Raw genomic sequence first — 25,352 nt, forward strand, 5'->3', positions numbered from 1 at the left:
GCCGGTGAGTGCTCCTCAGCAGCAAGATACACAATGGTAAGCTTGGAGCCATGCGTTTAGCTACAATTCGAATGGCTGTTGACAGTGTGTCAGCCACCAAAGCGCGGTGCTGCCCCAGCAAAATCCCGTCTGGCACCGAAACGCGCCTCTAAGCTTGCCAAAGAGAATGGATTGAGTGCTGACCAAGAGGCCGAGATTCGTGAAGCCTTCGGTCTCTTCGCTGTACATCACCCAGATCATGAGGACTCGAAGGAGGGTGTTTTGCGCAAAGACGATGTGCGGCGATGTCTAATGTATGCAAGGCTTGTGTGGATTGGCACGACTGAAAGCTGACACAACGAAGCTCCCTGAACCTCGCGCCCGAGAAGTCCGAGATCCCCTCCATACTTGCGACCATCGACCCACTCAATACCGGCTTTGTCGACTTCGTACCGTTCCTCTCCTATGCCGCTATTGCCATGCACTCGAAAGAAGCCGGGTCAGACGAAGACATGGAAGACGAGGATGACGAGTACCGAGGCGAGAGCAACGCAGAGGAAGTCAGCGCAGGGTACCAGCTGTTTACTCATGGTGGCCCTGGACCTATCACATTAGGGCATCTGAGGAGGATAGCGAAAGAATTAAGAGAGGACGTACCGGACGATGTCTTGAGGGATATGATCCTCGAGGCGAATGGCGGCGTACGAACCAAAGGCAAGGATGTTGGCGGGGTCTCGTTGGAAGAGTTCGAAAGCGTGATGAAGCGGGCTGGGCTGTCTTTTGGATGATCATTGGCTTCTTCAACAGCATCAACATCTCATCGCCTACCTGGGACGCCGCGCGTACCTTGGATTCCGCGTCGTGACATTTGGCTGGCGCACGCGATGGTCCGACGCAGCAACTCGGCCTGATGGTTCAGATCATCATTTGGTCAAAGTATGCAGTGTGCACCTTGTCTGATCCATGTGCGACTCGCGCTCTTAGCGCCATCTACCACCTGAAGCCGCTTGATAGATTCTGGTCGTGGACATTAGCGGAGACGTGGCATTCAAACTGGTCCGGAGGTAGTGCTACCGCGTTTTCTAAAGGGAGCCAGTGTATGCTCGCTCCACAAGCAGTGCTTTGGCAGTTTCGATATCCTCGGGCGAACCCATGTAAAGATAGTTGTGCGTAGTACTAGCGATTCCCAAGATAGCCACCACGGAATCACTACGAACCAATCATCGAGTCGTTAGCCGCAGACGTCAGCCTTTTGAAAGTTGGACAGTTTGAAAGTTGAAAAGTGGATGGGCTTGGCAGGGATACACGATCAGCAAAGAGAACACGACGCAGGTCGCAGGTGCAACAAGGAGGCGCAACGAATTGAGCACCCACCTTGCCATCTCTCCCTTTTCGCACAGGCACTGCAGTATGTCGTAGTCCCCCGAGAGCACCGTAGCACCGCAACGCAGACTAACCACGGACTGCAGTCCCGCTCGATGCACCCGGCCTAGGACCCTTTTCTTACTCTCTACCCTAGTGGCATGTCCAGCGGCGTCGAAGCACCCGGCCAACGACGTCCCGGCATCTGGTCCTACCTCAGCTTTACGGGCCCTCGCCGCCGCGTCTCTGTCTCCCTGCCTCGCAGCTACAACCCCAACAGCGACCCTCACGAGAAGCCCGACCGTCATTCACGACACCGCCCGACCAACTCTGCGGGCTACATGAGCGACTTCAAGGGCTCCGCGATGATGAACCAGGGCCAGCGCCTGCGCTACCTGAAGACGGGCGGCATCATTGCCTTTGTCTTGCTGGTGCTCTACTTTGTTGCACCGCGCGGTGGCCTTTCGAGAGGTGTGTAGGCAGCCAGCCGTGGACACGGAAGCAGATGCTGATTGTAAAACACAGGCCCCGCGTCGACAGGAGGAAACACAGCCGAGGGCGGCGCGAAAGCAACATGCACCAAGTCGTACTCCAAGGACAAGCCGCTCGTCCAGTATGCGCTCATGATCGACGCCGGCAGCACCGGCTCCCGCATCCACGTCTACAAGTTCAACAACTGCGGCCCGAGCCCGGAGCTCGAGAGCGAAGTGTTCGAGATGACGCCCAAGCGGGAAGGTGGCTCTGGCCTCTCCTCCTACGGCGACGATGCCGAGGGTGCCGCGAAGAGTCTGGATGTGCTCATGGACAAGGCAGTTGCGAGCGTGCCCCCCGAGTACCAGCGATGCTCCCCCATTGCCGTCAAGGCCACGGCGGGTCTCCGCAAGCTCGGCGAGGAGAAGAGCAACAACACGCTGCGCGCCGTCCGCAACCGCCTCGAAACCGTCTACCCGTTCCCTCTTGTCTCCGAGGAACGCAACGGTGTTGAAGTCATGCCCGGTGAGATGGAGGGTGTCTATGCCTGGATCACCATCAACTACCTGCTCGGCAAGATCGGCGGCCCTGACAAGACGCCCACCGCTGCCGTCCTTGACCTTGGCGGTGGCTCAACGCAGATCGTTTTCCACCCAACCTTCCCCGACACGCCTCGAGGCGGTCTTCCTACCCAGCTCGCCGCGGGCGACCACAAGTATGCACTCAGCTTTGGCGGCCGCGACTTTGCCCTCTACCAGCACTCGTACCTGGGCTACGGACTGATGGAAGCGCGCAACAGCCTGCACAGCACGATCCTCGATGCCCTCTACCTGCAGAACAAGGAGTCGGGCGCAACAGAGTACCTCAAGTCCCCCATTGTCAACCCTTGCATTGCGCCGGGGATGAGCCGGGAAATCGACGTCAAGATGCCCAAGGGCCACGCTCTGGGCGAGACGGTGACCGTCAACATGACGGGACCCGCAACCGCCGCCCCCACACAATGCCGCGGCTGGACGGAGAAGATCCTGCACAAGGAGGACGCGTGCAAGATGGCGCCCTGCGCATTCCGCGGGGTCCACCAGCCTCCTTTCGAGCAGACGTTCGCCACCGAGGCTGTATACCTGCTGAGCTACTTCTACGACCGCACGCAGGACCTGGGCATGCCCGAGTCGTTCACGATCCGCGAGCTGCAGAACCTTGCCGACAAGGTGTGCCAGGGGGAGAAGGGCTGGGACGTCTTCACGCCCGTGCCCAAGGCGCTCGAGGAGCTGCGCGGACGACCCGAGTGGTGTCTGGATCTCAACTTCCAGCTCGCCCTCCTGCACACGGGCTATGGCATGCCCATTGACAGGGAGGTGCGCATTGCCAAGCAGATCAAGGGCAACGAGCTAGGCTGGTGTTTGGGCGCCAGGTATGTTTTTTTTTTTTTTTTTTTTTTTTTTTTTTTTTTTTCCTTTCTTTTTACATCAACTCGATTTCATTCCCATCTCAAACCAATACTAACAGCTGCGCAGTCTTCCCCTGCTGGAAAAGGAGTCGGGATGGCAGTGCAAGATCAAGGAGGTCAACTAGACCCGCTCTTCCTCGACTTGGCTGCTGTAACGGCAGTAGCTTGTAGGTAGGCCTGTCTGTGGCAAGCCCATGCTTGTAAAGCATAGCGTTGGGGGGCTCAACAGTTCATCGTGCATGGAAAGGCGTTTTGGTTGTGTTCTTGTGAGGCCCTCTCCTGGCTACTAAGCCAAGCTGGGTGAGGGTCCCGATGGAGAGGTCATGTGTTGGTAGAGAATGTCACCAAATACCTATTCTTGTCTTGCTGGGACTGGAGTTGTGAATCATGGGTACATCTACGCTAGGTCTGAGTCTTGAAGGGGGAAATCTAGGGTATCACATGCCCTGCCAATCGAGCACAACTACATCAAGATGAGAGAGAGAGAGAGAAAAAAAGTCAAACGCTTAAAAAGACCCAATCTGGCCTTTGGTGTACATGGTCTGTCTCCGCTTAGCTCTCTTCTTCTGCTCATGCGTCATGCCCAGCAGATTCGCGCCGTTGCGCCCGCCCTGGGCGCCGACCCTCGACTTGGCCCTCTTCAGCTTGAGCTTGCCCATCCACCGCCTGCCCTTTCTGACGATTGTCTGGCTCATGAGCACGAGCACAGTCAGGACCATGACGGGGACGGCGATGATCCAGAAGAAGCTGTCCGAGTGGTGTTGCACGCCGTCGAAGCGGGCAAAGTTCTGGCCAAAGTAGCCGACCAGGAAGGTGAGGGGGAGGAAGAAGATGGTGACGGCGGTGAGCACCTTCATGGACTCGTTCTGGAACGCGCCCATCATGTTGAAGATCAGGTCGATGAGATTGTCGGCTGCGCGCCGCATCTGGTCCAACGAGGCGGTGATCATGATGCAGTGGTCTTCGACGTCGCCCAGGTAGGTGTGCGCGAGGGGTGAGATGGCGATGGAGGACATTGTTTTGCGGGTGGCGAGATGGGAGTTCTGGTGCTGGATCCAATTCTGCTGCATCGGGTCGGATTTGTGGTCGCGGAGTGCATTGATGAGGGACACGATGGGTTGGATGGTGTTGCGCAGAATGGACAGCTCCGAGGTGAGCAGATAGAGGGATTGCGAGTGGTGGATCTCAGGGTCCTCGAGCACATCGAGTTCCAGCTCGCCCATGGCGTCTTCGTAGGCGGCGACGACGGGTATGGCAAGATCGATGATGGCGTCGATGATGGCTTGCACAATCATGGAGCTATCGGCGGAGCGACGGAGGATCGTGTCCTCGGTGTTGAGACGCTTGAGGATGAAGGACTCGATGATGTCGGCGGAGTGCTCGAAGAAGGATATGACGCTGTTGTCGGAGCAGAGGAAGATGCCGACTTGCTCCACGCTGACGGTCAGGTGCTTGTCGGTGAGGGCAGAGTTCTGCTCCAGGTATAGGATGCGCTCGAGGTTGGGACCTCCACGATAGCGTTGCAGGGTGCGAATGCCGGCGGAGCCTTCTTTGGAGGTCGAGAGACGGGATGTGCTCGCACCGTCGAGGTTGGTGTTGTGCTTGTCGAGGCTGTCTGGGGTGTGCTCCAGGTCCTTGGGTTGGGTTGGTCCGGGGTGGAGGCCGAGGGCGTGCTTGATGTTCTTGATCCAAGTCTTCCTCTTCTTCTTTTGGGCGTGGTGCGCGGCTCGAGAGCGTGATCGCGAGCGTGCGTATCTGGGCAGCTCCTCTTCCGAGTCCGAGTCGCTGTCCGAGTCGTTGCTAGGGTTTCGAACGAGCTTGGAGAGGGTCAACAGCACTGGTGTGGGTCAGTAGGTGGTCGATGGGACCAGAGTGCAGCCTCGAGGGTGGCGGCCGTGGTGGTCGGAAACGGGCAGGCTCGGGCGATTTGGGACCGACTTACTGAAAGCTTGGTCGGAGTACCAGTCGACCTTTGTGCGCTGCTCTCGGCCTGTCATCAGATCCTCAATGGCCAGGCGATGCAGCTGCTTGTGGGTTGTCAGCTCGCCGATGACGTCGAAGTCCAGGCCGTTGACGTTGACCCAGCGACAGTCGACCCAGTCCTCCTTGGGCTTCTTGACAAAGTCGTGCAGCGTGTCGTTGTCCAGCTCGTAGGTCTGGATCCTCTCGGCGGAGAAGTCGACGACGGTGATGTCGCATTGCTGGCGCAGGTGTGCGAATCGGGCGGCGGCCTCTTCGTCTTTGACGTCGACACCGGGCTCGGCACCGGGCTCCTCCCACGTTGCTCTGGTGGGCGAGTGGTAGTGACGGACGGTGTTGGAGCGGGTGATGCGGCGGCGCAGCGTGGTGTCGACGGAGGAGCGAGTGAGGGTGGGGCTGAGGAGGTCTTCGATGTTGGGCTGGGCTGCGGTTGCCGTTGCTGAGGTGGCCGACCTTCCACGGCTTCTGCTCTGGGACGGGCCATCGAGGTGGGTGTCGAGATGGAGTCCCGGGGCGGGCGTGGGAGGGCTGGGGGGCGAGGCAAAGTCCTGGATCTTGGAGGCTGGTGGTGAGGCCATGAGGCATGGAGGGTGCAGCGGTGTAAGGTCGTGGGCCTAGGGTGGGTGGGTACGGGGACACGGCGGGCAGGGCAAGGGAAATAGTAAAATAAGAAGAGGAGAGTTCAGGGGCCATGGACAGAACCAGGCTGTGACGAGGGAGCAGAGGGTATTCTGCAATTCAGCACACGCACCCATGGTTGTGTACACAACACAACGTTGAAACGCTTCGGCTGCGTGTGGCCAGGGAACCATGGACATGACAGCGCGCAGGTGAGGACTGTAGACGAGCACTGGGAAGAAGCACCGAGTGTGCACGCTGCACTTGTCAAGCATTGGACAGCCACGCACTCGGCCGGCCAGTGGAAGGCGACAGAGCACCAGCACCCAGCACCCGCACCCGCACCCAGCAGCCAGAGGGGAGGGGAGGGAGGTGCGCGGAAGGATGCTGGAGAAACGGCGCTCCCTGGCTGGGTTTCTGCCTGGGTTTCTGGCTGGGTTTCTGCATCATCATGGAGGCATGGACGTGGAAATGAAGGGTCGAGGCTGCTGGTGCTAGACTCATAGAGGCCGCTGCGGGCTGCTGCTATTCGCGGTCCGCTAGCCCTGTGCCGGCCGACACGTCCACGCCTCTAGGCTCTCGCCCATTTGCACCAGCGCAGCCTCATCGAACATCGTCTAGCCCGTCCATACTATTCCACCACCACCCGCAGAGAGCCCTCGAGCCGCCCACCAGCGCGTGTCCTCGCGCTCCCCTCTTGCTCTTGACGCGAACCCAAGACCCAAGACCGAAGACCCAGACCGAAGACCCAGACCCAGACCCAGACCCAAGACCCAAGACCCAAGACCCAAGACACGCTCCTGCCGTGCCTGGCCTGGGACACCCCTAACACGCAGCACACCCGCCTCACCTCTCGACCGCCCTCGACGGCCCCAACCCGCCCTTGGACGCCCTCGACCGCCGCCTCGACCGTTTCTCTGCACCGCCGCCTCGACCACCTCTGCAGCGCACCCTCGCCTGCCTCTGCAGCGCACCGCCGCCCGTCTGTCTGCGCCGCCCGTCTGTCTGCGCCGCCCGTCTCAGCCACCCGGCCTGTCCAGCACCCACCACATGCGACACTAGTGCGCTGCACCTCCCCTCGGCTCCTCGTCGTCCAACCCGCCCACCACCAGCACACCACCCGCACCCGCACCCGCACCCGCACCCGCACCCTGCAACCATGCGTGAGGTCAACTTCAGCATCCCCAACGCCAACAAGGCTTCGGTCGGCATCACCACCGCCCTCTACGACCGCCGCGCCCTCGACTGCACCTCGACCCTCCCGCTCATCAACTCGCTCAACCACCTCGCCTACCTGACCACCTCGTCGGCCCGCATCCGCGACATCCTCACCGTCGACGGCGGCATCGAGCGCCTGATATGCATCCTCAAGGACGGCCGCAGCAAGGACATGATGGACATGTGGAAGTGGAACCTGGCCTTCCAGTGCATCTTCAACATTGGCGTCCGCGGCTCCGAGAACGTCCGCACCCGCGTCGTCGAGGCCGACATGGTCCCCGTCATCGCCACCATCCTCGACAACTACATCAAGGTCGTCGAAAAGTACAGGGAGAGGGCCGAGGCCGACATGCATCGCTCTGCACGACTCGGCGCCTCCACCCGACACCACTCGTCGCGCTCCGGCGACACCCCCTCGCCCTCCACCCCCAGGTCAGACCGCTCGCGCCGTGCCGCCATCCCTCCCCCCATTGAGATCCCCCAGCTGCCCCCGCACCCTGGCCTGACCCAGCCGACAATCCCCCTTGTCGACAACCTGGTCGACGGCCAACCCATGCCTGCCTTCACCCTGAGCTCTCCCCCCGAACGCACCACCTTCAACCGCGGACGGCCCTCGCACCACCACCACCACCACCACCACAACCACAACCACAATCACCGCCCCCACCACGACACGCGAGCCCCGCTTTTCGCGGCTGCTCCCCGCAACCTCGCACAGCCCCTGGCCACCGCCCTGCCCTCCATGGACACGACAGCAGATGGTTTCGCCCTGCGACCCGTGCGAGACGCCGATCGGCTGCCCTCCATGCTCCCGGCCCTGGCAGGGGAGATGACTTCCCAGCCCCAGTCGCCCACCACGCCCAGCGCTCCACAGGCACGCCAAGCCAGTCCGCGAGCGGGCCTGACCCGAACCCGCCGCCGACCCTCGATCCGACACCAGCTCTCCATGTCGGGAGAGTCGGATCTCGACGCACAGCAGGAGGAGCTGTCCATGGACGCTGTTGCAGCCGCAGGCCCAGCTGCAAACGAGCCCATTGTCGGCATCCAGAACGAAATCGACCTCTCGGACATGGTAGACAATGCAGAGATGATGGACGCTGGCACAACACCCGTCCCCCTGGCAGCACCTTCGGACGCAGCCGACGAGAACAACGAGACGTTCAACATTACACATCGCCCTGCCCTCGACGGCAGCTTGATCAACCCCACAAACACGCCCCCCACCGCCGCCACCATCCCCGGCTTCTCTCCCATGCAGCCTGCCATGAACGTGGCCAACGCGAACCCCCCACCGCCATGGTACCCTCGCTACGCCCAGGACCGCAATGCCACCGCCGGCGTGCTGGCTGCCATGCCCCGCGACGAAGATGTCCTCATGTCCCTGCAGCTGCTGGCCTACGTTTCCAAATACTGCAACCTCCGCTCCTACTTCCAGCAATCCCACCTTGTCCCCAAGCTGAAGATTGGCTCCGACCTGCAGCTGCTGGACGGACAGGTGCCAGCACCCAAGACCGACGCGGAAGCGGAGGAGGAACGGGAAGAGTACGAGCTACCAGACGACTTCAACATCTTCCCTCTTGTCGAGCAATTCACCGTTCGGCACCACACCTCGGACATGCAGTACTGGGCGAGCGTTGTCATGCGCAACCTTTGCCGCAAAGACGACTCCCGAGGCGGCATCCGCCAGTGCGCATACTACCAGTGCGGTCGCTGGGAGGAGTACACACGTCAGTTTGCAAAGTGCCGCCGCTGTCGAAGGACAAAGTACTGCAGCAAAGAGTGCCAGAAGAGCGCGTGGGTGTTCCATCGCCACTGGTGCGTAGCCGCAGCCTAGGCACGAGACGACGTATTTCCTAACCATCTGTTTCCGCACAACCTACCGTCACATTGTCATTGGATCTTCATCTATGGCCGCATTCTGCATGGCGCTCGTCTCTTCCACCGTAATCTTTGAGGGTTTCCTACTTTAATGAGCGTCACGACATGCGGATACCACAACAGACTGCTTCTCTCTTCTCCGAGGACATGTATGGGAGCTGGCAAGCATATTTGCGAAGAGGGCGATCACACGATGCATCGAGTCGCAGGACTCTCACTATACCATATTGTTTTTTTTTTTGTTTTTTTTGTTTGTTTTTTTCTTGTTATTTTCTTCTCTCTTCTTTTCCAATGCGAGCATCCTTACCCGGGCGTTGGAGTAGCCTGTAGCTGGTTCAGTGCAATTGAATGGCATTCGAACATTTGCTGGACAATCACTTCGCTTGCGCTGAGGTTTCTTTGCGCCCTGCTTGCTCTTGATCGTAGTAATTCAGCCAGCGCTGCGTAGCATAGCGTAGCGTAGCGTAGCATAGCAGAATCCAGAGGATCCACTTTAACGTTGATACCCTTACCCTCTACGGATTTGGGCTGGGACCTGACAGGGTGCTGACCACGCGACTGTTCTCTGTCCATGGTTCCCCGTTCCCCGTTCCCCGTTCCCAGTCCCCAGTTCCCCGTTCCCAACACGTCTAGATGCACGTCTGTGGAGTACGGTATTCGGCCGGGTCCGGGGCTGTGGAGTTGACAGCGGCACTTTCCCGGCATCGGTACTTCCGTCAACGGTCTGCAGCGACGATGCGCAGGGATCAGTACAGCATGCACCACGGGCGTCTGCAGAGTCAAGGCTGTCCGTCCCCATCCAGCCGCCGAGTCTCTTGCCCAGCTCCGCGCCTCGTCCGTGTCCAACGGTCCGCGGCAGCCTGTTCGCCTCTGCCCCTACGCTCCCCATGATCGAATCTGCATCGCGGAGGGAGGGCCTCTTCGCAGCCGCGTAATCGCTAAGCAGACAAGCCGCTAGATCGACTAGACGCACCCAGCACTCGACTCGTCGCGCAAGCAGTCTGGTCCTCATCGCACTCGCTCTTCCCACGCGGGGCATGTTGGACGACCATGCCGGGTGCCGGAGATTCCAGCGGCAGCGTGCGCAGACGGCACTCAGCATCGTACGATGACGACGAACTGACGGCGATTCACAGCCCACGGGAAAATGCTGGTGACAAGGCCCCTGCCTCGCGAACCTCGGCTGTCGCGAGTCCATCGCGGCCGATTTCGTCACGTCTGTCTTCAGACATGTCGCCGCGAGTCCGCTTTTCAACCGACGTCGAACGACATGTACCAGCACAGAGAGAGAGCGCGGCAGGGAACAGGACGTCCAGCGACGGAGCAGCCCAGGCTGGGGCATCTGCGGACCCAAAACCCAGACTTGGCTCTCCGAATCCAACCATGGACACCCGTCAAGTAACTCCAGAAGGTGCAGAGACTCCAGGCCAGAGGAGCGGTTCTGCCTCCTCACACACGTCGCCCCTCCCGCCACCTCTCTCAGGCAAGCGCTCGCCGCTTTCTCTGAAAACTCGCAACCGAGGTCTGTCCATGCGCAGCGCTCTCCTCAGAAGGAACGTGCACCATCAGGCGCAACCTCCCACAGCAGGCATCGAGTTGGACGAGAACATGGGCAGCTCGCGTGGAGACACGGAGACGTGGAGAGTGTACAGCAACAGGGACGCACTAAAGAGTGGAGACACTGTCGTGTCGGTTACCCCTGCACGGATCGAATACGCCTTCGGAGCATCAGATGTGTCCAAGGCGAAACTAGGGAGAGGACCAGTTGCCTTACCACTCCACAACAGTAGGGCTAGCAAGAAGTCAATCTACGCGAAGCGAGTCCGTGAGCTTGCCGAGCAGGCACGCAGATTCATTCTGCGGCAGCACGACACACCACCAAGCCTGGACGGACGACACATCCCCCTCGATCCAACACGAAGAGAAGCACTGATCGATGAGCGAACGACACAACCATACGTGCAAAATTGGATACGTTCGACGCGCTACTCCGCCTGGAACTTTGTACCGCGCCAACTCGTTGCGCAGTTTTCCAAACTCGCAAACTTTTACTTTCTCATCATTTCAATTCTCCAAATGATACCCGATCTCAGCACCACTGGGAAATACACCACCATTGTACCCCTGTTGTTTTTCGTTTGCCTCTCCATCGCCAAAGAAGGATACGACGATCTGAGAAGATACCGGCTCGACAAGGCGGAGAACAGACGTGAGGCAAAGGTCTTGCGTACAAGCCCATCGTCAGGGTACAAGAGCGACTTGGTGGACGATGGAAGTGTTTCTTCACCCGAACCGGACAGCTTGCTGTGGGAGACCATCAAGTGGCAAGACATTCAGGTTGGAGACATCATCAAGTTGGATCGTGATGATGCTGCGCCAGCAGATCTGGCTTTGCTGCATTCCAGCGGAGAAAACTGCGTGGCCTTTGTCGAGACCATGGCTCTGGACGGCGAAACCAACCTGAAGAGCAAGCAGACGGCAGCATCCATGTCGAAGCTCATCAAGCAACAAGAGGATGTCGCTCGGGTCGCAGCCGAGTTTGTCATCGAAGATCCAAACCGCGACCTTTACAGCTTCGAGGGCCGCGTTCAAGTAGGGGGCAAGCAAGCACCGCTGACACTGAATGAAATCATCTTCCGAGGTAGCATCCTCCGAAATACTCCAGACGCTGTTGGCCTTGTCATCTATTCCGGCGAAGAGTGCCGTATCCGTATGAATGCCAACAAAAACCCCCGCATCAAGGCCCCGGCGCTTCAAGGCTTTGTCAACCGCATAGTCATCATCATCGTCATATTCGTCATCCTCCTCTCCATCTTCAATGCAGTTGCCTATAAGATATGGCAACGGAAGGAAGATGAGCTGTGGTATCTATCCGGCTCCTCTGTCGCCTTCTTTCCAAGCTTTACCTCCTTCGTCATCATGTTCAACACTATGATTCCGTTGTCGCTCTACGTCAGTCTCGAGATTGTAAAGCTGGCCCAGATGTTCTTCCTGCACACCGATATCGACATGTACGACCCTGTGTCAGACACGCCCTGCGAGCCGAGGACCTCCACAATCAACGAGGAACTTGGACAGATCAGCTACATCTTCTCCGACAAGACGGGTACACTTACAGACAACTCGATGAAATTTCGCAAGATGAGCGTGGCGGGAGTGCCTTGGCTTCACGATGCTGATCTGACGGACTCGAAGAGACAGAAACCGAAGAACAGGCCGCGCAAGAAGGGGAAAGAGCCAGCGAAGGGTAGGAAGAGTGTTCGGTCAACCAAGGACGTCATCTCTGAAGAGCACGGCATGGCCACGCTTGATCTTGGCGAGCAGGCTGACAACGCCGAGGAAACGACTGGCTCCAAGTGGCAATCGACCACACGGCCTCACAAGGCATCTCGTGAGCTTTTGACTGGCGACATGCTACGATACCTACAGCGGAAGCCGCACACGCCCTTCTCAAGGAAAGCTCGCATGTTCCTCCTGTCCCTGGCACTCTGCCACACGTGCCTGCCAGAAGTTCAAGAGGACGGTAACACGCATTTCATGGCCTCATCTCCCGACGAACTTGCGCTCGTCCAAGCTGCTCAAGACATGGGTTTCTTGCTGATCAATCGCGATGTACACACCATAACGCTCAAAATTCTTCCGTCTGGAGGCGAGGGTGAGCCCATTCTCGAAACATACGAGATCTTGGACGTGATTGAGTTTTCGAGCAAAAGGAAGAGGATGTCGATTGTACTGCGCTTCCCAGACGGACGTGTATGCATCATCTGTAAAGGGGCTGACTCCAACGTGATGCAGCGCCTCAAACTGGCTTCGCTTGCGAACAAGAAGATGGTTGAGATTGAGCGTCGTGCAAATCAGAGGAAGAGCGTGGAGGTTCAATCAGCTATCGCGCGTATGAGCGAACAGATGGAGAGAAAGAGCAGCATTGGCGGCCACAGAAGCCTGTCGGTCGCACAAGCTGCTCGGGCTAGTATCAGCGTGAGCAGGCACTCCATGGCTCGGAGCAGTGTCGGCGGTCGGCCTTCAATGTCCGCAAGAGATGAGATGGACTTGTGGCTGCGACAACGAGAGAATGACTTTGGCCGCCACCCAGTCGAAGACACTGTTTTGCCTGTGCGAACCCCCCGCCAGTCAGACTTGGGACGGTTTTCTTCTGTGGCATCTTCGGCGAGGAGCTCCATGCAGTTGGAAGATATGGAAGCCATGGTTGACGAGCATGTCGCAGTCGATGAGTCTGCAGTCCTCGAACGCTGTCTGCAGCACATCAACGAGTTCGCCACCGAGGGTCTTCGCACGCTACTATACGGCTACCGCTACCTGACAGAAGACGAGTACCAAACGTGGAAGAAAGGCTACCTCGAGGCCACGACCAGTCTTGTAGATCGAACACGGCTGATTGAAGAAGCTGGTGATATGATTGAGCAAGATCTCGATCTATGCGCCGCCACGGCCATAGAGGATAAATTACAAAACGGTGTTCCTGAAGCAATCGACAAGCTTCGCCGAGCCAAGATCAAGATGTGGATGCTCACAGGCGACAAGCGCGAGACAGCGATCAACATTGGCTACTCGTGCCGCCTGATCAAAGAATACTCCACCGTCACCATCCTCGACCACGAGGCTGGGCAAGTCGAGCAAATGGCCGCTGCAGCTGTGCTATCCATCACGCAAGGTGCTGTGGCGCACTCTGTTGTTGTAGTCGATGGCCAAACCCTTTCGCGCATCACCGAAGACGATACGCTTCAGATCCTCTTCTACGAGCTAGCCATTCTCGCCGACTCCGTCATTTGCTGTCGCGCCTCTCCCTCGCAGAAAGCTCTGCTCGTCCACAGCATCCGGAAACGTGTGAAGAAGAGCATCACTCTTGCTATTGGTGACGGCGCGAACGATATCGCCATGATCCAAGAAGCGCATGTCGGTATCGGCATCACCGGAAAGGAAGGATTGCAAGCTGCACGAACAAGCGATTACTCAATTGCGCAATTCAGGTTCCTGACCAAGCTTCTTCTCGTTCACGGTCGTTGGAACTACATCCGTACATGCAAATACACCGTCGGCACCTTCTGGAAAGAGATGCTCTTCTACCTCACCCAAGCCCTGTACCAACGCTCCGTCGGCTACACCGGAACCTCGCTCTACGAATCCTGGTCTCTGTCCATGTTCAACACGCTCTTCACGTCACTCCCTGTGATTTTCATGGGCGTGTTCGAGAAGGATCTGAATGCAAGCACGCTCCTCGCTGTGCCGGAGTTGTACACAAAAGGCCAGCGCAATGGCGGCTTCAACTTGAAAGTATATCTCGGCTGGATGTTCATGGCATCCGCAGAAGCGATGGTGGTCTACTTCTGCATGCTAAGTCTCTTCGGCGATGCGCTGTTCACGGAGGACAACTCCATTTTTGCTCTTGGGAGCATCACGTACACGGCTGTCGTATGGAGCATTAGTTTGAAGATGCAGTACGTAGACCCTGCCCCTCCGTATGTAGAAGGCGCTAACACGATTCAGATTCATAGAAACGCACTCCAAGACGATTACGAACGGCATTGCAATCTTCTGTTCTGTCGGCGGTTGGTTTCTCTGGAACGTCATTCTGTCCTCCACCTACAACCCCGAATCTACAATTTACTACGTCCGCGATACTTTCCTGCGCGGATTCGGCGCCAGTCTAACATGGTGGCTCGTCCTCATCATCATCCTCCTATCCGTCATCGTGTTCGAACTCGGCGTCCAAGCACTACTGACCGCCTTCTTCCCGACCGACGAAGACCACTTCCAGGTCCTCGAGAAGGACCCAGACGTTAAGCTGAGGTTTGAGGAGGCTGCTGCGGCTGAGTTGCAGCAGGGCTGGGATCGCAAGACGAACAAGCATAGAGATGAAGAGGAGAAGGTCAGAGAAGTCGTCGAGGAGATGAAACAGAAAGAAGAGGAGAGAAGAGAGCAGGAGGTCAAGGATCTGCTGAAGAGTAGAGTTGAGATTCTCGAGATGGATGGTAGCCCCGAGAGAGGCGAGGCTGCAGGTACGAGTGTCGATGTGAACAAGACGTTGAGTACGGGGTATGGGAAGGTGAGGAAGTAGTGAGATGGAGATGCAGGTTTGCATATTCACCGCAGTTGGTTTGTTTGTTTCGAGCTCTTATACCATGTACATGCAACGCAATTTCTCCATTTTCTGATACTGGCCAGGAGCCCTGTTTTGCTGCCAGCGCAACCAACAAGGATCCGTGGCATTTAATACATCTTACAGCATCCATAGTACCTGTCCACATAGACAAACCCATTCTCTACGCATCTAACCCGCCACAAGTATAACAGCGCACTTCGACCCTCGTCGTTTCCCTGCTCCAACATGAATCAACCAGGCAGGACCTCTCCTCCCATCTCAACATAACATAACATCACATGACAACCCCATCCGCAGAGGAAAGCCCCCCCCCCTTCAAACGCATCAATACCCTTGCTAAACCTCGCGCTTCGACGCTCTCACCTCTCTGCAAAAAACAGTACTCTACCCAGTAGCTATTCTTCTTCGGCAGCTTCTTACTGCCTGGCTGTACATTCCGTCCCGTAGACCTGGCGACGTAGATGAGATAGACTGGGTGGGGGTTATCATCTCTCCCTCTCCAGGACAGACGACATACACGCAGTATCTGGCAACATGCCACGAGCCACGAACGAGCTCCAGTCAGAGATCGCTCAGTGGCCAATGTACGTTTCTTCCTAGGATGGAATGGTGCTGTTGTGGTGCTCGTGCACGATGCCTTGTCTCGAGATTCATGTGCCGTTCATTCTCCTCCTCTTCCTCCTTCTTTCTCTCCTTTCCAGCTCCGCGACGAAGAGGACGGGTAAGTTGGTAGATGTTGAGAGAGGAGTGGAGGACGAGCGGTAACGAGCAGCAATGAGCGTCGGGCTATGCAGAGTGCGAGACGCAAGGAGATGACACCCACGTGGACGTTGGGAAGGAGTGTTGGTTACACCGAGGAGGCCGAGAGAGCGGGTTGTAGGTGGGATGTGGTGACTGTGCGACATGTAGGATGAGGGCGAGGACATCGCTGCTGCTGTGCATGGTCATGGTGCGTGTGTGGTGTGTATGGTGTAGATACGAACTCACACAACCCACACCCGATGTATACGACGCACTCCCTAACACTAACCCCGACCCCCACCCCCACGACTCAAGGCGGTGGTTCTGCAAACCGACGACCTGGCACTCTACATTCCCTCAGCCTGTACCGCGCTCGACTTGCCCCGTCCACTAGGCTAGCAGATCCCACCGGATATGAGAACGTCTAGGAGACAGACAACGCTTCTCGTCCATCATCACAGCCCACCGCTCATCCAAACCACCGTCGTTCCACCGCCGTTCCACCACAACATCCACCTACCCTCAGACCAAGAGATGGAAACCCCCAACCCATCCATCCCTTAGTCTCTCTCTCTCTCACACACACACATCGGGTCCACTCCACCTGCATCCAGTTCTCTCCACCACACCATCCATCTCGACAGTTTCATAGTACAGACTTGAAACACCCCACAGCACACCCACATGTAAACCCAACACCTCCACACCACGTCACGTCACGTCACGTCACGTCGCGGATACAGATAGTTACAGATAGATACATCTCGTCGCCCTACCCAACCCAACCTAACCAGACGTAACGCCCGCCCCGCACACTGAAACAGATGCGCGGTGTGGAGAAGCAGTGGAAGACTGGGTGATGTCATGGGGGATCGTATGAAGGCGATCGAGATGACTACTTTGACGGGTTGGGGGATAAGGTGCTGTCAGTGTTTCGAGGTGGGATGGGGGGGGGGGGGGGGGGCGGATGTCATGGGACGAGCGAGAGAGAGAGAGAGAGATGTGTGTCGAGTGGGGAGTGGAGAGTAATAGGGTAACAAGTGTGGGAGGATAGAGAGAAGGGTTGGGAATTCACTAGGTTTTTGTGAGGGAGAAAGGATGGTGATGTTAGAGCGGTGATGGCAACGGTTCGAGATAAAAGGATAGATGATGGGTGTTCCTCATGTAGAGGGACGGAGTATTCATTCTACCATAGCATGGGGTATGCTCCTAGCACTATACCGATGCTGATTCGTCTAATTCGAAGTATTGACTTGACTGTAGTCGACCACTGATAAACGCCCAGCGCGCCAGTGATGCGGAAATGCAAATCTATATCGCTGGAAAAACGTGACAAGAAAGGAAATTCGTCGAACATATGTGGCCGTCATCAGTAGCGGGAGGATCTCAAGTTGTGCAGACGCCGCATGAGTGTCACACCGAATCTCGAAGCTCGTTTGGCGCCAGTGCAGTGGAGCCGAGCGTCGTGCATCCGCGGACGTGCGAAATCGCCCAAAGGAAGATAGGCGAAGGATTTGGTCGTACGTGTCGTATTATGGGTATTTATAGAATGCGGTGCCTGCAGCATGTTAGTCAGCTGACACGATAGGGGCTTCACAACACCAATGTTGTGTAGCTGGGCAAAACTGACTTTCTGAAGGCTGTCTCGAGGCTGACGGCGCTGAGTTCTGAGTCGTCAGGCAGCTCGTTGAGGAGTGGGACGAGGCCGGCGAACTTGTCGCCGCCCTTGTAGGCGAGGACGGCGGGTACGCCTTCCTCTTCCATCTCGGCGTCAGCATTGTGCAGCTTTACGAAGCGCACTGTGTCGTTGCGCTTGGCCACTTGACGCATGTATTCCTCGACCATGTTGGAAATGTCCGACTGTGGCATGTTAGACGTGTAGATGATGAATAGGTCGCGGGAGACATACTTGGTCGTTGTAGATGAAGACGACAACGGTAGTGTCCGAGGACGTTTTCTCGATGGCGTCGAGATAGCCCTCACCATCTACCATGGGCATGCTGCCGTATATCCTCCTGCTGGGGCTGTTTGTGCGTGACCGTAACCGCTGGCCGGCGTTCTGCAGCTCGCGCAAGCGCGACTCGCGCCATTGCTTCATGAAGCCACCGTCATTCTCCTCGTCTGACGACGCCGGCTCGTCGTGGTAGGCTGTGACGTTGTACTGCTGTGGGGGCGAGTTCTTCTTCCACGTGAAGTGCCTTGCCTGCTTCTTGGCCTGCTCGAATGCCTGCGCATCTGCGATGACACCCTTTGGCCCTGTGTTGGCTTCGGAGCGGATGTGCGAGGGCATGTAGTAGTTGGAGCGCATGTCGGCGGGAAGGTCGAGCTCGTCGTCTGTGTCGATCTTCTCAAAGTAGTCGTTGGCGGCGCCTTCAGATTCGGGGTCGGAGAGGTCGCTGTCGTTGGTGCGGTCTTCTGGGTGTCTCTCTTCACGGTCTTTATCTCGCATAAGCTCGTTGAATTCGTCCTGGGCGGCAGTGGTCATTGTGAAAGGAAGTCCGGCCGGGTCGCGGGCGGGCGTGGTATTTGTACGTGGTGCTGCGGCGTGTGAAGCAGGAGCGTCTGTCCAGCATCTAGGGTATGAGAGAGGGATGACAGCTTGGCGGGCTTGTTTTCGAAGAGCAAGCCCCGTTTCAGCTTCATGATTGGACGCACCGGTGGCAGATGCTGGCAAGCCTGACGACGACCTTGAGGCCACGGAAGCAGATGCTCGGGCACGGTGCTTCGCCAGCAAGGATGGCCATGCATGTTGGTTGTTTTAAGGCTGAGCTGCGGCGCCGCTGCGGCGCCTCCGCCTGACTGACATGCGACGTCTCCTTGGATCGTCCAAGTTTGGCGAGCATGCGGCACGACTCCTGAAACGAGCTCATAGTCACGAAACAGAGATGCTTTGATGCATCGAATCAGACCGTCGCCCGTCGCAGTCGTAGTCAACGCATGCTCACTTTCGAAACGCCTTCTGGTACGCGAACTCGGCATCAACCGAGTCGTCACATCATCATCACCATCATGCTGGAAACGCTGCCAGACGCATTGAGGCTGACAGGCTCGAGAACCTCTGCTGCTCATGCAGTGGCCTGTTGATGTTGCCTGCGCCATGCCCACGCAATCTGGTTAATGACCGGTTTCATTACAACACTCGTTGCATTCGACAGCTCTGACAAGAATGCCAGCTACCCCGGACACCAAGTGCTTCCAACGCCTTCCAGAAGCGCTTCTGCCGCGTCCGTTCTGCTTCAAGCTTCTGTCTCGAGAGCCTAGCGCACCGGCGAGAACACGTTGTAGGAGTCGACCAGAAGAACAGGCACAGCCATCCTTTGACACGCACGTGCTCTGCATGTCACCGCCCTTTGCCCGAGATCAGGGTTGAACAACAGCATTCTCGGACTGCACATGGGCACTTGCTCAGAGCCAAATGTACCGACCCCTTCGTGAAAGCGGAGGCTGTGGAACGGCTGCTCACTGCTCACCAGAGGCTCTGTTTGTCGTCATTCACCCGCCGTCTGCAAGCAATATGTCTGCTCCTCCGGCCTGAGGCGCCGAGTACGAAGTCGAGCGTCCACAGTGACGTTGGTATCCACCGTGTTGTTGGTGTTATATGATATTAAACAATTGACTGCTATCTACTATCTTGTTGGTGTCCATATACACTTCTAAACAAGCCAATCATGTGATATTAAACAATTGACTGCTATCTACTACCTTGTTGGTATCTATTTACCCTTCCAAATAAGCCAATCATACGACATAAAACAATCAACTGCTATGTACCAAAAGTTATAGTTAGTATCTACGTGCACTTTTAAACAAGCGAATTAGATGATATGGCAACATTCAACGGCTATCTCCTATATCGTCAGCGTCCACGTGCACTATCAAACAAGCCATATAGATGATGTGGAAGAATTGACTACTATCTACCCATGTATCCATCCCTCGCATACAAGCACAGCATCCTACATGCAATCGAAATCAACAAAGTCCTACCGCAGGCCACCGAACCACCTCCTGTGCCGAATTGTACATGAATGCCGTCTTGCGCAACCCCATCAAATCGTCTGCTCTTGACTGCACATAAATAAAAAAAGAGATAAGCCATGTTGGGAAAGTGGTGAAGGTGCAAATGAGCTTTGATAGGGAGGGATGGATTCGATGGTACTATGAGAACAGCCAGGCCGGATCCCTGAGATGAAAGACGAGTACAGCCCGTTTTGTGGAGAGGAAGAAGAAGATGGGAAACAGTGGTATGGAAAGGAAAAGTATCGCAGCACAAAATGGTCCCGGGCGCCTGTCCACCAAATTGACGCAATAGCCGTCGCTCTGTAGCTTCCACGAGTGGTATATTATGTTGGCCGATGCAATGTCGCAAGGTCCAAACTTCTCCCGGGGGAGGGATGTAGTGGGTATGTTAAACAGACAAGTTTGGAATGGGAGTTCGTGGGACGGCCAGATTAGGGATACGTGCATGCGGCCGTAGTCCAACTGTGTATCGCAACATGACGCTGCATGCTTCAAACGCCGCTCGCTTATGCCCAAATACGCAGCTAGGAGGAGGGTCAGTCAACGGCAAAGGGAGGTGTGCTGCAGGCTCGACCTACCATGGAGTCCCATGAGCCAGTGCACAGACTAAGCGCATCGTTGCTAACACCAAGACAGCTGACACGGTTGTCGTGCCCTTGCAGCGTACCGACACGCTCGCCACGGAGAACGTCCCAGACCTGTGATTTCGTTAGGAACGTCTACAATCTATATTGTTTGGCGACTGCTTACCTTGCACTCAAAGTCATCGTAACCAGCAAACAGCAGGCGGCCAGACACGGAGAAGGCAACAGATGTGATGCCGCAGACGGGCTCGGGAATCTAGAAATGTGCGTTAGTGGTCGAAGCCTTCGTATCGTGACTGGTTATGCCATGCGTACCTGGTATGAAGCTAGCTCACGATCGGCACGGATGTCGAACAGACGGCAAGAAGCATCGTCAGAACCGGTACCAAAGGCATTGCCGTTGGGGAAGAACTGGATGGCGTTGATGTCCGAGTCGTGGGCGGCGAACGTCTGCACACACTTTTGCTGACGAATATCCCATAGCTTGGCAAAGGCATCGCAGGCGCCGGATACGAATTGGTTGTGGTCGAGAGGGTTGATGCTCAGGCTCATGACATCGCCGAGATGGTCGGCAAACTCGTGCACCTTGGAGCCGGTTTCCAGGTCCCAAAGCACGCAGGTCATGTCGCCGGAAGAAGTGAGGATTCGCTTGTCGCTGATGAATCTGCAGCAGGACAGATAGCCCGAGTGGCCAGAGAGCTCGCGCGCGACGCGTGTAGGACCTTCTCGTGCCGACAGGTTGTAGATGGAGCAGATGTTGTCGAGACCACCGCAGGCGACGTAGTTGCCCGAGGGGGAGTAGGCGCAGGTCATGACCCACGAGGAGCGCAGGGGGATGGCGTGCACCTTGTTCGTTGTGTAGGCGTCCCAGATGATGAGCTTGCCGTCTTGCGAGGCCGAGACGAGGTGTCGTCGGTCGGTGGACCAGTGCATGGCGTAGATCTTTGCGAGATGGCCCTTGAGTGTGCGCTTTGTCTTCATTGTGAGGCGCGGCAAGGCCTCGACACGGTCGCGGGCGACATCGCGGACTGCAGGCAGTGGTTAGCAGGGTGTGAGAGACAGGAGGAGGTAGTGGTGGGTGGTGGGTGGTGGAGTAGTGGGCATGGCAGAAGGCGTACGGGTTGTGTCAGCGAGCTCGTCCTTTTTCCGTTTTATCCTGTCCTTCAGGGCCTCGGCGTCGCGGCGCGCGACCTGGATTTTCTGCTGGATGGATTCTTGGTTCATGTCGGCCATGCTACACGCTGGATGCGGGTGGAAAGAGGGTGTGGTGTCGCGGCGGGCGCGCGGGCGAGAGCGAGAGCGAGAGCGAGAGCAAAAGCGGCGAGAGAAAGTGCTGGTGCTGGTGCTGGTGCTGGTACTGGTGCAGTGCAGGCGCAGGCGCAGGCACAGGTACAGGTGCTGGTGCAGGGGCAGGCACAAGTGCAGGTACAAGTGCAGGTGCGGGCAAATCCAGGGGCGCCTCGCAGGGAGCGCAGCAGCCCGGGCAGCGAGCGTCTAGCGGAGGCAGCAGGCGGGCAGAGGCAGCAATGGCGGCGGGCGCGCGCGTGGCAGCTGCAATTGCTGGCGCAAGGAGGGCGATGGGGCGGCGTGCGGGTGGTGTGGTGGTGGAGAGGACGGCGGGTGGTGGAGGAGGTGAGAGCGAGATGCGCACCACCCAGACGAGCCAAGCACCGGGAGACACCAGCTGGGGTCAAAGGAAGCTGCCCTGTCTCTGCCGACTACCGCGACAATGGGCTGCGCGGCAATGCGGGGCGGGCGGCGCTGGCGGTGTTGTGCTGTGAATGTGATTTGCCGCCTGCGTGCAGTGCGCCCTGTCTGTCAGCGATAATTGATTCCGCGATGCTGTGCTCCTGTGCTCCGGTGCTGCTCCACGACAACTGCGCGGCCTGTTCTGCGCTGCACCCTGCACCCTGCACCCTGCGCCTGCGCCTGCACCCTGCACCTGCACCTGCACCTGCACCTGCACCCTGCACCCTCGGCCTGACGAAGAAGGCGCGCGCAATCTCCTGCAACGCTGGACCGCACCTCCTCTCCTGGCCTGCCGGGCGCCTGATTCGCTGACTCGCCCGTGGCTTCCTCGCACCCCGGCAGCCAATCTGGACGGGCCCGCTGCTATGCCCAAACCGCCTCACCACCACGCGCCGCGCCCAAGTCTGTTGTTTTCGTTTGGCACTTCGAGAACGGTCAGCAGCGCCACCCATCCCCTGTTGCCGTCATGTCTGCCGTCGCTCTCTCTGCTGCTGTTCCTATGACTGCTGCTACCGCCACAGCTTCTGCTGCTGCTGCTGCCACTGCTGCCACTTCGGCCGCCCAACGCTTCGCCAGCCGCCTGCCAAAGATCGAAGTACGCCAGCCTCCCTGAGCGCTTGGCCGACCGTTCGCAGCGCTAATCCCCCACGACTCAGTTGCACGCACACCTGACTGGCAGCATCAGCCGCGACTGTCTGCACCACATCTGGCACACGAAAATCGCCCAAGACGCAGCTTTTGACGTCCCAGACCCTCTGCTTGCCATTCCCTCTGGCAAGGTTGACTACGACCTCGACACGTACGCGCCCTCGACATTTGATATGATGCCACGATTCATGTTCCGTCTCGTATTGCCCACTGCCACCTAACGCATGGCTGGCCACTCATACCGAGGCTCGATTCTGATACACGTTCTTGCCCTCCCTTGCATCATTTCAAGACCACCGCGGCAATGAAAATATACCGTCATCACCAACTGACGATCGATGCAGCTTCTTTCCGCTGTTTTCGTCCTACATCTACAAGCTATGCAGCGATCTCCCGAGCATAGAGTATGTCTTCAATGCCTGCCGGGCAGACCCACATTGACAAGTCAAGGTATTCGACGAAAGCAGTCTTGCAAGACTTCCAAGCAGACGGTGTAGTCCATCTTGAGCTGAGAACAACGCCGCGAGCAATACCTGAGATAGGCGTCACCAAGCACGATTACGTCAAGACGGTCCTCAACGTCCTCAACACGTGGAACAACGATCCTGCGTCGTCCATGCATGCCTACCTGATCCTCTCTGTCGATCGCCGCAACACCTTGGCTCAAGCCGAAGAAGTCGTCGACCTGTGTATTGACTACCAAGCAGCAGGCGTCGTCGGCATCGACCTCTGCGGTGATCCAGCCAAGGGCGATGTGCGCATTTTCACAAACCCCTTTGCTAGAGCCAAGGTTGCAGGCTTGAAGATGACCCTGCACTTCGCTGAGGCAAATGTCTCGGCTTCTGATGCCGAGCTGGAGACCCTGCTCTCGTGGCGACCAGATCGACTGGGCCATGTCATACACGTGAAAGAAAAGTACCGCAAACTCATCGAGCAGCGAAACATTGGCGTTGAGCTGTGTTTGAGCTGCAACGTCCACGCTAAGATGATCACCGGTACCTACGGCGACCACCACTTCGGCATGTGGAGGCATACGAAGGTTCCAGTGGCCCTCTCCGTACGTTTCGTAATCTACCGACACAACACAACTGACATTTCTAGACCGACGATGTGGGCGTCTTCTGCAGCCCGCTCTCCGCAGAATACGCACTGGCAGTGCAGCATTTCAACCTCACTCGAAGCGAAATCAAGGCCCTTTGCATTCGTGTCGTCGACTCGATATTCACGGGCGAGGACGAGAAGCACCGCCTCAGGTCGCTCTACTCGGATTGGGATGGCTGGGCAGCTTAGGATCATGAAAAATCTCACGTAGCTTCTGCATCTCCTTACGGCTACGTGATTTCCATGCGCTGTCCTACGCGGTTCGTCTCGCTGCCAACTGACATCATGATGATAAAGTAGCGTGACATGTCCACCGGTTCCCGAAACTTGTGTATTACATCAACGGAGGTGTTCATAGTAGACGTAGCTAGGGGTTATTAATGTGTAAAACGAGAGTCTATTAGCGGCACAGTTAAGGTATACAGCTTTCTAGTTTTAACTCTTGTTCTTTTACGAATATAGGTAATAGAGAGGACCGCAAGTTTCCTAGCATAGAAGAAGACAAAGGGACTGAAGACTAACGAATTTCTCTTTAATATAGTATTACCTAGCGCATGAAACACTAATTGGTTTAAGAGATCTATCTCTGTGGGTTGGTTTGCAGCACCTTTGCCTAAGCAGGCCTTGCTTCTCCTTTTAATCTTCTATATTTGTAGTTAATAGACAGAGGTCAGATGTGTTAACTAAATCAATGTTTCTACTCACCCTAGAAGCCTTTGTTAGCTATGGTTCAAACATATGCTATCACAAGAACGTCTTAGATGACTGCAATGTAACCGCTGCTCTAAGCACCCACTATGCTTATTCTGAACAAATGGCGCAATTCTGCTGCATGCGAAAGTACAGGAATCTCCTCCACTGGCGCACGTTTGTGGCGCTTGCGCATCTATCTAACATGGAAGCTACAAAGAGTACAATGGCGTCGAATGTCGTCCTCTTGGCCCTGACAGAGCTGGCCAGGTACGTAGAACCATAATCACCAGCTTCTGTCTCTCCACTGCAAGATGGACAAAGTACAGATTCAAGTGGAGTACTCACTGAATGCAGTTTGGTGTTCTTTTACTTGGCATTGCCGGGGTGTCACAGCATTTCTCCTAACACACCAATGATGCTTCGCCTGGATCTCCCGGCCCCTCCTCTCGCGCTCCTCTTCCATTTGCATTTGAGTGATTATTTACGGTTCTGTTTGCCACTTCCTTATCGATAAAACGGCCTCATGGTCTAGTGGTATGAGTAAGTTTACAATAACCTCCATGGTGGCCGACAAAGCTAACACACAACTGTTCCTGCTTTGGGAAACACTCTCGAGTCTGCAGGAGGCCCCGCGTTCGAATCGCGGTGGGGCCCGTTCTTTTTGACGATTTTTGGGCTCCAAAAGGCCACCAGAGCAGGGGGGGATGAGAGGAATAGCGAACGCAAGGCAAGGGAAGCTCTG

At 56.8% G+C, this 25,352-nt stretch overlaps 8 protein-coding genes and 1 non-coding gene across 9 annotated transcripts, besides 23 other annotated features; 6 read left to right on the plus strand and 3 right to left on the minus strand.

The window, feature by feature from the left end:
- Nucleotides 1-33: 33 nt before the first annotated feature.
- EKO05_0005302 (uncharacterized protein) lies at nucleotides 34-767 on the plus strand (the record flags this gene model as incomplete). The annotated part of the gene is made up of 3 exons (XM_038940162.1): nucleotides 34-36; nucleotides 94-293; nucleotides 344-767. 3 exons carry the CDS (start codon nucleotides 34-36, stop codon nucleotides 765-767), a joined length of 627 nt encoding a protein of 208 aa, XP_038798320.1.
- A 735-nt stretch (nucleotides 768-1,502) lies between these two features.
- EKO05_0005303 (Guanosine-diphosphatase) lies at nucleotides 1,503-3,384 on the plus strand (the record flags this gene model as incomplete). Its single annotated transcript, XM_038940134.1, has 3 exons — nucleotides 1,503-1,812; nucleotides 1,867-3,223; nucleotides 3,327-3,384. The coding sequence occupies 3 exons, from the start codon at nucleotides 1,503-1,505 to the stop codon at nucleotides 3,382-3,384; spliced, it is 1,725 nt and encodes a 574-aa protein (XP_038798321.1).
- Nucleotides 3,229-3,264: a tandem repeat.
- Nucleotides 3,385-3,730: 346 nt separating the features above from the next.
- Nucleotides 3,731-3,750: a tandem repeat.
- Nucleotides 3,751-3,765: 15 nt separating this feature from the next.
- Nucleotides 3,766-5,817, minus strand: EKO05_0005304 (uncharacterized protein; the record flags this gene model as incomplete). Its single annotated transcript, XM_038940101.1, has 2 exons — nucleotides 3,766-5,096; nucleotides 5,202-5,817. The coding sequence occupies 2 exons, from the start codon at nucleotides 5,815-5,817 to the stop codon at nucleotides 3,766-3,768; spliced, it is 1,947 nt and encodes a 648-aa protein (XP_038798322.1).
- A 355-nt stretch (nucleotides 5,818-6,172) lies between these two features.
- Nucleotides 6,173-6,213: a tandem repeat.
- Nucleotides 6,214-6,569: 356 nt separating this feature from the next.
- Nucleotides 6,570-6,651: a tandem repeat.
- Nucleotides 6,652-6,974: 323 nt separating this feature from the next.
- Nucleotides 6,975-7,009: a tandem repeat.
- Nucleotides 7,010-7,016: 7 nt separating this feature from the next.
- EKO05_0005305 (uncharacterized protein) lies at nucleotides 7,017-8,909 on the plus strand (the record flags this gene model as incomplete). Its single annotated transcript, XM_038945963.2, has 1 exon — nucleotides 7,017-8,909. One exon carries the CDS (start codon nucleotides 7,017-7,019, stop codon nucleotides 8,907-8,909), a length of 1,893 nt encoding a protein of 630 aa, XP_038798323.2.
- Nucleotides 7,692-7,727: a tandem repeat.
- A 271-nt stretch (nucleotides 8,910-9,180) lies between the features above and the next one.
- Nucleotides 9,181-9,241: a tandem repeat.
- Nucleotides 9,242-9,389: 148 nt separating this feature from the next.
- Nucleotides 9,390-9,427: a tandem repeat.
- Nucleotides 9,428-9,527: 100 nt separating this feature from the next.
- Nucleotides 9,528-9,575: a tandem repeat.
- A 428-nt stretch (nucleotides 9,576-10,003) lies between these two features.
- On the plus strand, nucleotides 10,004-15,029 carry EKO05_0005306 (uncharacterized protein; the record flags this gene model as incomplete). Its single annotated transcript, XM_038940135.1, has 2 exons — nucleotides 10,004-14,409; nucleotides 14,459-15,029. The coding sequence occupies 2 exons, from the start codon at nucleotides 10,004-10,006 to the stop codon at nucleotides 15,027-15,029; spliced, it is 4,977 nt and encodes a 1,658-aa protein (XP_038798324.1).
- Nucleotides 11,730-11,771: a tandem repeat.
- Nucleotides 15,030-16,010: 981 nt separating the features above from the next.
- Nucleotides 16,011-16,046: a tandem repeat.
- A 476-nt stretch (nucleotides 16,047-16,522) lies between these two features.
- Nucleotides 16,523-16,548: a tandem repeat.
- Nucleotides 16,549-16,794: 246 nt separating this feature from the next.
- Nucleotides 16,795-16,816: a tandem repeat.
- Nucleotides 16,817-16,842: a tandem repeat.
- Nucleotides 16,843-17,357: 515 nt separating this feature from the next.
- EKO05_0005307 (uncharacterized protein) lies at nucleotides 17,358-18,300 on the minus strand (the record flags this gene model as incomplete). Its single annotated transcript, XM_038939996.2, has 3 exons — nucleotides 17,358-17,373; nucleotides 17,446-17,675; nucleotides 17,725-18,300. The coding sequence occupies 3 exons, from the start codon at nucleotides 18,298-18,300 to the stop codon at nucleotides 17,358-17,360; spliced, it is 822 nt and encodes a 273-aa protein (XP_038798325.2).
- A 502-nt stretch (nucleotides 18,301-18,802) lies between these two features.
- Nucleotides 18,803-18,826: a tandem repeat.
- Nucleotides 18,827-20,341: 1,515 nt separating this feature from the next.
- EKO05_0005308 (G protein subunit beta) lies at nucleotides 20,342-21,652 on the minus strand (the record flags this gene model as incomplete). Its single annotated transcript, XM_038940122.1, has 5 exons — nucleotides 20,342-20,359; nucleotides 20,414-20,533; nucleotides 20,586-20,675; nucleotides 20,735-21,447; nucleotides 21,538-21,652. The coding sequence occupies 5 exons, from the start codon at nucleotides 21,650-21,652 to the stop codon at nucleotides 20,342-20,344; spliced, it is 1,056 nt and encodes a 351-aa protein (XP_038798326.1).
- Nucleotides 21,481-21,519: a tandem repeat.
- Nucleotides 21,653-21,706: 54 nt separating the features above from the next.
- Nucleotides 21,707-21,732: a tandem repeat.
- A 17-nt stretch (nucleotides 21,733-21,749) lies between these two features.
- Nucleotides 21,750-21,783: a tandem repeat.
- Nucleotides 21,784-21,786: 3 nt separating this feature from the next.
- Nucleotides 21,787-21,987: a tandem repeat.
- A 24-nt stretch (nucleotides 21,988-22,011) lies between these two features.
- Nucleotides 22,012-22,054: a tandem repeat.
- Nucleotides 22,055-22,315: 261 nt separating this feature from the next.
- Nucleotides 22,316-22,395: a tandem repeat.
- A 239-nt stretch (nucleotides 22,396-22,634) lies between these two features.
- Nucleotides 22,635-24,106, plus strand: EKO05_0005309 (Adenosine deaminase; the record flags this gene model as incomplete). Its single annotated transcript, XM_038940160.1, has 5 exons — nucleotides 22,635-22,763; nucleotides 22,825-22,967; nucleotides 23,161-23,220; nucleotides 23,267-23,873; nucleotides 23,918-24,106. 5 exons carry the CDS (start codon nucleotides 22,635-22,637, stop codon nucleotides 24,104-24,106), a joined length of 1,128 nt encoding a protein of 375 aa, XP_038798327.1.
- Nucleotides 22,654-22,710: a mobile genetic element.
- Nucleotides 22,654-22,717: a tandem repeat.
- A 1,021-nt stretch (nucleotides 24,107-25,127) lies between the features above and the next one.
- On the plus strand, nucleotides 25,128-25,264 carry EKO05_8t1. The gene has a single exon. It is a non-coding gene; the product is annotated as a tRNA-Cys (tRNA).
- The last annotated feature ends 88 nt before the right edge of the window (nucleotides 25,265-25,352 follow it).

Source organism: Ascochyta rabiei, chromosome 8 (genome assembly GCF_004011695.2).
Source record: "Ascochyta rabiei chromosome 8, complete sequence".
Classification (NCBI taxonomy): domain Eukaryota; kingdom Fungi; phylum Ascomycota; class Dothideomycetes; order Pleosporales; family Didymellaceae; genus Ascochyta; species Ascochyta rabiei.